The sequence below is a fragment of the Physeter macrocephalus genome, chromosome 6, assembly GCF_002837175.3.
Source record: "Physeter macrocephalus isolate SW-GA chromosome 6, ASM283717v5, whole genome shotgun sequence".
Classification (NCBI taxonomy): Eukaryota; Metazoa; Chordata; class Mammalia; order Artiodactyla; family Physeteridae; genus Physeter; species Physeter macrocephalus.
The window spans coordinates 73,009,280-73,020,200 of NC_041219.1; the positions used below are offsets into that span (position 1 = coordinate 73,009,280).

At 37.9% G+C, this 10,921-nt stretch overlaps 1 protein-coding gene across 1 annotated transcript in view; it reads right to left on the minus strand.

The window, feature by feature from the left end:
- Positions 1 to 10,921, minus strand: part of LMNTD1 (lamin tail domain containing 1) — a 468,403-nt gene that overhangs the window by 318,710 nt on the left and 138,772 nt on the right. The window contains exons 6-7 of the mRNA XM_055085516.1: positions 9,537 to 9,708; positions 7,760 to 7,846 (exon numbers count right to left, since the gene is read on the minus strand). Of these exons, the coding sequence (XP_054941491.1) occupies positions 7,760 to 7,846; positions 9,537 to 9,708 (259 nt within the window). The remainder of the gene's footprint in view (positions 1 to 7,759; positions 7,847 to 9,536; positions 9,709 to 10,921) is intronic.

A 10,921-nucleotide genomic window follows, 5' to 3' on the forward strand; every position in this document is an offset into this window, starting at 1 on the left:
ACCATAATTCAAAAAGAGTCATGTACCACAATGTTCATTGCAGCACTATTTACAATAGCCAGGACATGGAAGCAACCTAAGTGTCTATCGACAGATGAATGGATAAAGATGATGTGGTACATGTACACAATGGAATATTACTCAGCCATACAAGAAACTGAATTGAACTATTTGTAGTGAGGTGGATGGACCTAGAGTCTGTCATACAGAGTGAAGTAATTCGGAAAGAGAAAAACAAATACCGTACGCTAACACATATATATAGAATCTAAAAAAAAAAAAAAAAAAAATGGTTCTAATGAACCTAGGGCCAGGACAGGAGTAAAGATGTAAACGTAGAGAATGGAGTTGAGGACACGGAAGGGGGAAGGGTAAGCTGGGACGAAGTGAAAGAGTAGCATTGACATATATACAGTACCAAATGTAAAATAGATAGCTAGTGGGAAGCAGCTGCATAGCACAGGGAGATCAGCTTGGTGCTTAGTGACCACCTAGAGGGGTGGGATAGGGAGGGTGGGAGGGAGACACAAGAAGGAGGGGATATGGGGATATATGTATATATATAGCGGATTCACTTTGTTATACAGCAGAAACTAACACAACATTGTAAAGCAATTATGCTCCAATAAAGATGTTTAAATAAATAAATAAATATCACAAGGTTACTATGAAGCTTAGATGAGAAAATATATATAAAATTCACTGCATAAAGATGGCTTACAGTAGATGTTCCATAACATAGTTTATATTCTGTTTCCATTTCCGTTTTCCTCCATAAGGAAGGCTATTGGACGTTACCGTAATAAAACTTGTTAAACATGGTTACATTTGATTCAATGAGTGATGGAAGAGAAAACTGGAGGGTAACAGGTTCTGAAATGAATGAAAAATAATGATTTATAGACGGTAATTGATAAAGCTACTCTTTCAAGAAGAATGAGAGGGTAATGGAATGTAGAACAAAGGAACAATAGTATGAAGGAGAATCGGGGTCAAGGAAAAATGTTTGTGGGTGGTGGTGGTGGTTGTTTTTTTAGGATGGAGGTTTGAGTGTGCCTATAACAAGGAAAGAAAGGGACTTACGAGGAGGAATATAAAAATGAGAAAAAGTCATAATACAGAAAATACCTTCAGGAAATAGAATATAAGAGCAGCATTGATCAAAGTTACAGTAGTTATCAAAACAAATTGCCAAATGAACACAAACCCCTTATGGGCAGTTGAAGCCGGGCCTTCGGAGACCTGGGCTCACTTGAATCTAGCATTTCAATAGGCAGTTACTCTTAGCCAGCAGTACCAAGGACTCCAGTGTTCAGGGCTGAAGAGTATTGTAGGAGCCTCCTACCTGCAGCTGCCTCTCCCTAGTGCCTGAAATGGCAATTACTCATTAATATGTCAAGTGATTAACAGCTATGTAGCCTATAAAGATCCTATCTGTGGGCAGTACAGACTTCAGTTTGAAAGCTCCACCATTTATTATGTGTATACGCTTGGGAAAGTTTTTAGATTTCTCTGAGCCTTAGATTCTTTTTTTTTTCTGGCCGCGCCACGCGGCTTGTAGGACCTTAGTTCCCCAACCAGGGATTGATCCCTGGCACTCAGCAGTGAAAGTGCCGAGTCCTAACAACTGGACTGCCAGGGAATTCCCGAGCCCCAGTTTCTCGAACTCTAAGAATAACGGTGCCTATGTAACAGAATTGAAGATAATGTACACTAAGTAATTAACAGTGATTAGCATACAGGAAATAATTTTCCTTGTGGGGTGTTAGAGTACTGTAATTTGCCTATTTGCTTACTTTTGAAAAATTTTTTCTTTTCTTTTCATAAAACTTTGACGCCATCTAATATAACATGCTTACAGAGATTTGAGCTGAAATCACTATTACTGATGTTATCCTAGGGTGGTCAAATGAAGAGACTATCCCAGGATTATGAATGTGGCTTGAGCCAATAGAACTGCGACATTCCCCCAAAGAAGCCTAGGCCTTCTGTGACACAGACATGTGTGACTCAAAAACTATCCATGGTATCCAGCTTCAAGAAGAGAAAAGAAGAAACATTTTCATTTAAATTTTCAAATGCTGAGGACATTATCTTCAGGAACCTTCCCTAAGACTTTGGCATCTATTTACCTATTTTCTTCAGGTTTAAATCAATATGATCCTTTGCCAATGTGATGGCAATTATTATACCAACAAAAGCACAAAATACAGAAATTCCGAGGTAAAAAGAATTCTCATTCTCCTATTTCATGTATGAATATTATTACTGTAATTATCATTACTTAAGAAGTATTGTATTTAGCCAGTAGTTTTGAGTAGACCAATCCATTAAGAATACATTTTTAATGTAACACTCTTAGAATGTCTAAGACTTAGTTTATAAATGTCCCAGTTTTTGTATTGCAATTCTTTAATCCTGAGTTCATATTCTACCAGAAAAGGCAGAATCTAACATGTAATCCCTATCTGTAGGTAATTAAATTGAATAGTAAAGACTATTTGGAATGGCTTAAAGTAATAGGGCAAAGGGAGGGGTTAGCAAAGTCCAAACAGAATGAATCTTTGATTCAGTAGAGAAAAGCTTCTCAAACTTTCACGTGCCTATAGGTCAGCTGGAGATCTTTTTAGAATGCAGATTCTGATTCAGTAGACCTAAGGGTGGGGTCTGAGGTTTTGCATCTCTAACAAACTTCCAGGATCAAGGATGCTACTGACCCCCACCACACTCAAGTAGTGAGGAAGAATCTAGAATTCGGTAATGAGTAGGGAGGGAGCCTGTCATGTGCCCTCTAACTCAGCATCACAGAAAACATCTGAAAACTCAACCACCAGCTACCTGCCGTTTGGAGTCCCTCATCTTCTAACACAACAGCTCTTTGACATTTTGATGCTAAAAACTGACTTATCCACAAGCAGAGGCATAAACTCTGGAAACATTTCTTTATCTAGAAACCTGATGGACATTGATCAAGTAACTAGAGAAGAACCATAACAAGGTGACATCATCTGTTGAGGTGAAAGAGCAAAAACAAGACCAGATACCTAACCAACTGCCTTTATCAGAACTACGCCATTCCATACACCTGAAAGCAGTACAGTGTTATGTGTCATTTATATCTCAATAATAAACAATTGGGCCATTCCATCACACACGCCAATGGTGATTCCCAAGATAGATCCTTTGGGAAAATGATAACAAATCTTTCTATCGAAAGTTTTTTCTGATGGGCCAATCAGTGTGAAATAGTTCCTCTCCACTTTCTCTAGTATGAAACAAATTCAGATTCACATTTGATTTCAATAGATTTTAATTCAATAATAAGGAATTATTTTAGAAGGAAGCACATGAGAAAAATACTTGAATATATGAAAACCTTAAAGAGGTGGTATGCCCTAATTACTTGTAGAATTATTTGCTTTGCTGAACACAACACAAGAATTATAGTGGAAATCAATGCTCTGGTTTACCTCTTTTTAAGCGTGTCTCTTTTTATTAGAATATTTCCTTTTCTAAAAGCAGTCACCGTCTTTAAGCAATGAAGACAGGCTAGCTGTACCCAAGTGCTTTCAACTGTGGTCAGAGGAGCACACATCCCCTAATGACCTCAGGAAAGATTATCAAAGGTGTACTGTGAATGAAGATGCTTACTCAGCAGTGAGCTAGCACACATATTTAGGCGTTTTATTTTTAACAGCCAAAAAGAATGTCAGAAGCCTCATTTCCTGGTCGGATGATAAGCATCCTGCCCTGAGCATGGACGAGCACACAGCACATCATCTCAAATGTAGCATGAGTGATGGCTGTAAGTATGACAGCTGACACCTTCACCAAACCATTATTCTTGGAAACAAGGCAATGTATACACTCAGAGAGGAGGACTTTGTTAGCTGGGTGTTTACATCTACATTTGCCACCTGGGGAGAATAATAGCCTTATTTCAGAACAAGTTGTATAAGTAGAGATACATCTTAAATTTTACAATGGAGGGGCCAATGCTTTTGTTTCTTTCAGTCATTTGTTTTCTGAGTATCTTAATGTAAAATGACTCTTGAAAGGCTTTTGCAAATTATCTTCTTAAACTGTACCCATCCTCTGGGCTAAACAGTTGCTGCAATTGCTTCAGAAATGGAAGTCTTGATTTATATTTCACAGGTGCTGTATTTTTGAAGGCACTGCAGCACAGTGGGACCTACGTCCACTTGTCTTCGTTCCTCGGATAAGGAGCAAAGCATCCTGGCGGAGAGGCAGGCTCAGGCTCGCACTGAGAAGCCAGAGTTCGGGCTCCTTGTGAGAGCCATTCACCCTGTCACCAACACGATGCCTTACTTAAACTTCCCAGACAAAAACAGATATTCACTTGAGCTGGAAAAGCAGGGGGATGGAGAAGTATAGAGCTACAAGTTTAAATATTTCAGCTCTGTCTGTGAAAATGACTCCCTGTCTGTAGGTAACCTTGGCCAGGTTAATTCACTTAAGCTGCAAAGAGTTGATCCACCTTTCCTGTCAATCAAATGAACAACTACTTTTTAAAATAATGATGAATACAAAGACAATGCAGCAAATTAACTTGAAGTGGATATGACATCAGGTTGCACCACCACTGATGATATTCGGATAGGAAACAAAATACTGGATTAAAAGCACGTTTGCCTTTTTTAAAAACAAGTGGTAAATTTTGAAACATATAGCCAATTTTAATTAATAATGCTTTATTATATCAATTAGCTTTTTCTAGGATGTAGCTATTAAATTAAACCCCACAGTTGGACAATTACCTTTTCTTCATTACTCTCGAATTGTTTCATAGGGATTGCTATCTTCCCTAGATTATAAACTAGATTATAAACTCCTCAAGGGCAGCAATATGTCTTTTTTGCTCATGATTTAGGGTTAATCACAAGATATCTGTGCTATCCATGAGCTCAACATGAATAGGGAGATGGGGAAGGATTCCACTCCACCCTCCAAGTGCAATAAGGGAATAAAATGTGCTCTTGTGCCACCGTCTCCCTAATTACTCTATTCCTTATTGCTTATTGTGGCACAGCTGGATTAAACTAGAAGTCTAATGGGTATTTGGGGACAATGGAGAAGGTGAGGACATTTTGTACCCTTGTCTCACCTCATGGGTGTCGGCCCCGGTGCTTCGGCACCAACTCATTTGTCTTACTGCTCCTAGCTCTGAGATCTGACTGCAGTAAGTTTTATCTTCCCTGGAGTTTAAATTCCTACTCCTTTGTTTGAATAAAATTGAAGTATCTCTGCACAGTGATTCTTGGTACAGCCATCTATTCTGTAATTATAATACCACTAATAATTACTATTTAATAAGCATGTATTAAATAATTAGTTCTTTAAGTAGCTTATCTAATTAAATCTACTCCAAAACGCTGTGTGGCAGCTACTATTAGTCCCAAGATAGAGATAAGGAAATCGAAGCCCAGAGACCTTATCTAACTTCATATATCTGCTAAGTGAAGGAGGAAGTATTTGAAACTGGGTCTGTCTGACTACAAAATAAGGCATCTCTATGTTTGTCAGATTGTATGGCTACTGAATAAACTCTGCACAGCGAGGTAGGGAAATCAATGGAGCAGCCATTTGTTCCAGGGACAGCTAAAATACCACTATAAAAAATTTTGCCCATATATACAGGGAGAAAAAAGACTCATAGCAACACTCTATGTAATAACCAAAGAAAAGAAAAAGAAAAAGGATAAAAGAGAAGCAACCCAAAGATCAACCATAAACAAATAACTAGATTATGGTATACCCATGGGATAAAATATTATATAACAGTGAAAATAGTGAAATACAACTACATGTAACAATGTGAATGAATCTCAGGGATTAAAGATTAAACAAAAAAGCTATTGCAGAAAAATACATGGCATGAGATTCCACTTACAAAGCTCTTTGACATGCAAGACTAAACAATACAACAAGGGAACAGGAACACAAAATTCACGTCAGGACAGGGATGGGCTGTTAAGACAGAAGTGGAAAGATGAGACCTTAGAAGGACTCTCATAAGATGGCAAAGTTAAGTAAAGTGTTCTTCTTAAACTTGGTAGTGGGGGTCCAGGGAACACTGCATAGTTATACTTTAAATTTTTTTGTGTTTTTTAAAAATTATAGCAAAATATATATAATACAAAATTGACTATTTTAACAATGTTTAAAATGTACAGTTCAGCGGCATTAAGCATATTCACATTGTTATGGAATTGTTATCACTAGATAACATGAATTATTCTTTTTGTCTAGTAACATTAGATTAAAAGAGTTTGTAGCAATAGCTGGTGATACTTATATAACCTTCATATCTTTGGTAAATTCTAAACAACTCATGATTGTAAGAAAATGTCTCTCATTTTGTAGTGAGAAATCTGGCTTTTGTTGCTGAGAAAAGTACATTGAGTTAGTCTGGGGGTAATTAATATAATACGTGGAGAAAGGTTAAGATGTTTGATCTGAAATAAATAAAAAGCAGCAACATATTTTCAATGGGATCTGAAGGTTCAAGGATACCTTGAGTTTAAGGAGTTCTATCTACTACATGTTGGGTTGATTGTAAAGCAAATTTTAAGTCAGATAGTTTTTATTATTGCATTAATTAAATTCCATCTCTCTTTCTAATTATTATATAGCCCAGTAGTTTTAAAAAAAAGTATGACAGCTGCATCTGTACACTTTTCAAATACGCAGCACAGTTAGAAATGGCAAGTAACTGTTTTATAATGTTTTCCATAATGCCAACTGTCCATGGGTTATGTGAAGAGCAAGCATAAATAGCAGGTAGGAAGCCCAATGGAGTTATATCCTATATTCCATCAGCTCACACTTTTGAGCACTATTGATCTCAGGTTTTTCTCCAATGCTGGCATTTCAGACCCAAGTTTAGCAATTTCTTGCTGCAGTTGTTCATTTGTTCCCTGTGCCTGCTGCAGCATGACTTGATCATTGTTTAAATGCATTTGTAATTTCAGAAACTGAGGGAAGAAAAAAAAAAAAAGGGAGTGGGGCTGTTTTAGGAAATAATGCTCTGTTTTATAATAAAAGAAGCCATTGAAAGCTGATTATGTAACAAATCCATCAAGGCTGCAAAAGTACACCAGAGAATGAAGCATGATGGGAATTTTTAAGTCAGATATAATTTCTTTTCTGCCTGCAGGAATTCTTTGTTAAAAAGCAATATATTAACTCATTTAAAAAATCTGGCAAGACTTCAAAAAAAGTAGCTTAATCTGCTACATTTTATGACATTTTATAGCCAATTCATGTTTTCACAAGTTCATTCACTTAATCATTACAATAGATTATCTGATACATTTCTCTTTTATAAACTAGATTTTTCCTCATGAAGTATAGCTTGTTCAGATTTTTTTGAAAGCTCAGTTTCTTTATAGGATAATTCCATAAATATTCACAATGTACAAGTTTGTGTTACACATTTTTATAAAGGGTCTAGCCAACAATGCACCGCACAGGCTCCGGACGCGCAGGCGCAGCGGCCATGGCTCACGGGCCCAGCCGCTCTGCGGCATGGGGGATCTTCCCGGACCGGGGCATCAACCCGTGTCCCCTGCATCGGCAGGCGGACTCTCAACCACTGTGCCACCAGGGAAGCCCCTTCTTTAGGATTTTAATTAAAAGTAAGCACATGGCACTTAGAAGGCAGCAAACAGATGATTTGTAAGGAATGACATGGCAAAGTAAACTAAAATTGTAAATAATTGTTTCATCATCCAAATACCTGAGTTTCACTGAATTCTGAGAGGCAACAGGGCCCAGTGGAATCCGTTGGATGATATAGCCAGGTTTCTGTTTTCTCAGTTGTCAACTGTAAATGAAAATATCATCAACTAACTTTATTGTAGAAAGAAATGAAACACCAGGTGGACAATCTAAACCTAATTATAATTTGTCGGGAGCATTCACTTAAGCATTTTCTGGAAATTCACATGTAGGGAATACACATAGACCCAATTTGATAATGCTGCACACAGTGCTGATTCATTAAATTTCTGTAAATCTCTGAAATAGTTTCTTTTAAAAAGTAACTTGTGTATATGTGTGCCTATGTAATATACACACACATATGCATTACAATAAACTTTATGCGTATCTATGTCTCCCCTCCTCCCCGCCCCACCCCACCCATGCTCTAGGTACCTTCTCGGTCAGTGAGATCTAGCCAACACACTGTACTGTACACATATTCCTGGCTAAAGAGCATTAGTCCACCATATTGCAAAGGTCCTCTGCCAAAGAGTACTCTACCTCATTTTCCTGAGTTGAGTGGGTTCTAAAACATGTATTGTTTACTACGCTATGGCTGTTGTTTCTACTATTTATTGTGTGTTATGGTGAACAGTTTTGACCCATAACATCTGACAAAAGTCAAAAAGTATGCAAGCAATACTCACACCTAAAAAAGGTGGTAAGGAGATAAGCAGGCCACAATGTGTCTTCAAGAAAATGACTTAGGAATCAGAGAATAAATATCATGAAGCACTTACTTATATTTGAAAGTCCTTTGACCTTCATAAACATCATAAACATCACTGCAAGCTGGAGGACTGACCAGCAAAGGGAGACTGTCCGTGTTGATTGTCTGGAGAACATCTCCTTAAGGCTGTCCTCCGATAAACCCACATAGAAATGATCCTATCATTTTTGGGAATACATCTTCTGAATTAAACCAGGTGTGCCACATCCAAAAGTTTCTGGAAACATGGTCTCTTTCGGAAAGTAATTTAAAAGATACAGCTTTTTGATGGGACAAAGGGTGTTAAAGAAACTGGCTGAATCACATGAGATGCATCACCAAGTGAAGAGATGGACCACATCTGGTGAAAGTACAAGAGTAAAAAGGGTGAAAGTATGTCGAGAGAGAAAACAAATGATAAGCTGATATAAGTTTAAATCTCATGCCTAACCTGGCACACTTAAGGCAAAACAGAAGTCACTCTGGCAGAAGACAGTGGGTATCAGTGCATAAAGGTTAAGCTTGCTTAACCAACAGTGCCCGGTGCATTTTTACATATATAGTAAGTGGTTAGTGAATGAATCCACAAAGAGCCGACATGACCCGAGTAAAATTAGCCTCTAAATAGAGAGGCTAATCTTGTTTTCCAGATAGTAGGCAAAATGTTACAAAAATTGCACCAGCAGGAAGAATCCCAGCAAGTAAACACTTTACCTCTTTTTGATATTAAAAAATAAAGATAACTCTAAACTATATATTTAATCACAAGACAAGGAGATTTCTTACAGCTACTTACTCAGGGTAAAACTTTATGAAAAACCATAATGGGTCTTTTTTACGTCTTTCTTTCCAAATTCTTAAACCTCCCGATTCATACCACCCCACCCCACCCCACCCCAGCTTTCCCCACTTGGTGTCCATACGTTTGTTCTCTACATCTGTATCTCTATTTCTGCCAAGCAAACCGGTTCATATGTACCATTTTTATAGATTCCACATATATACATTAATATACGATATTGTTTTTCTCTTTCTGACTTACTTCTCTCTGTATAACAGTCTCTAGGTCCATCCACATCTCTACAAATGACCCAACTTCATTCCTTTTTATGGCTGAGTAGTATTCCATTGTATATATGTACCACATCTTCTTTATGCATTCATCTGTCAATGGGCATTTAGGTTGCTTCCATGCCATGGCTATTGAAACAGTGCTGCAATGAACATTGGGGTGTAAGTGTCATTTTAAATTATGGTTTTCTCAGGGTATATGCCCAGTAGTGGGATTGCTGAGTCATATGGTAGTTCTATTTTTAGTTTTTTTTTTTTTTTTTTTTTTTTGCGGTACGCGGGCCTCTCACTGTTGTGGCCTCTCCCGGCGGCATGTGGGATCTTCCCGGACCGGGGCACGAACCCGTGTCCCCTGCATCGGCAGGCAGACTCTCAACCACTGCGCCACCAGGAAAGCCCTACTTTTAGTTTTTTAAGGAACCTCCATACTGTTCTCCATAGTGGCTGTATCAATTTACATTCCCACCAACAGTGCAAGAGGGTTCCCTTTTCTCCACACCTCTCCAGCATCAGATGTTTGTAGATTTTCTGATGATACCCACTCTAACCGGTGTGAGGTGATACCTCATTGTAGTTTTGATTTGCAGTTCTCTAATGATTATGATGTTGAGCATCTTTTCATGTGCCTCTTGGCCATCTGTATGTCTTCTTTGGAGAAATGTCTATTTAGGTCTTGTGCCCATCTTTTGATTGGGTTGTTTGGTTTTTTAATATTGAGCTGCATGAGCTGTTTATATATTTTGGAGATTAATCCTTTGTCCGTTGATTTGTTTGCAAATATTTTCTCCTACTCCAGCGTTGTCTTTTCCTCTTGTTTATAGTTTCCTTTGCTGTGCAAAAACTTTTAAGTTTCATTAGGTCCCATCTGTTTATTTTTGTTTTTATTTCCATTACTCTAGGAGGTGGGTCAAAAAAATCTTGCTGTGATTTATTTCAAAGAGTGTTCTTCCTATGTTTTCCTCTAAGAGTTTTATAGTGTCTGATCTTACATCTAGGTGTTTAACCCATTTTGAGTTTATTTTTGTGTATGGTGTTAGGGAGTGTTCTAATTTCATTCTTTTACATGTAGCTGTCCAGTTTCCTCAGCACCACTTATTGAATAGACTGTCTTTTCTCCATTGTACATCCTTGCCTCCTTTGTAATAGATTAGGAGACCACAGGTGCGTGGGTTTATCTCTGGGCTTTCTATCCTATTCCATTGATCTATATTTCTGTTTTTGTGCCAGTACCGTATTGTCTTGATTACTGCAGCTTTGTAGTATAGTCTGAAGTCAGGGAGTCTGATTCTTCCAGCTCTGTTATTTTCCCTCAAGATTGCTTTGGCTGTTTGGGGTCTTTTGTGTCTCCATACAAAT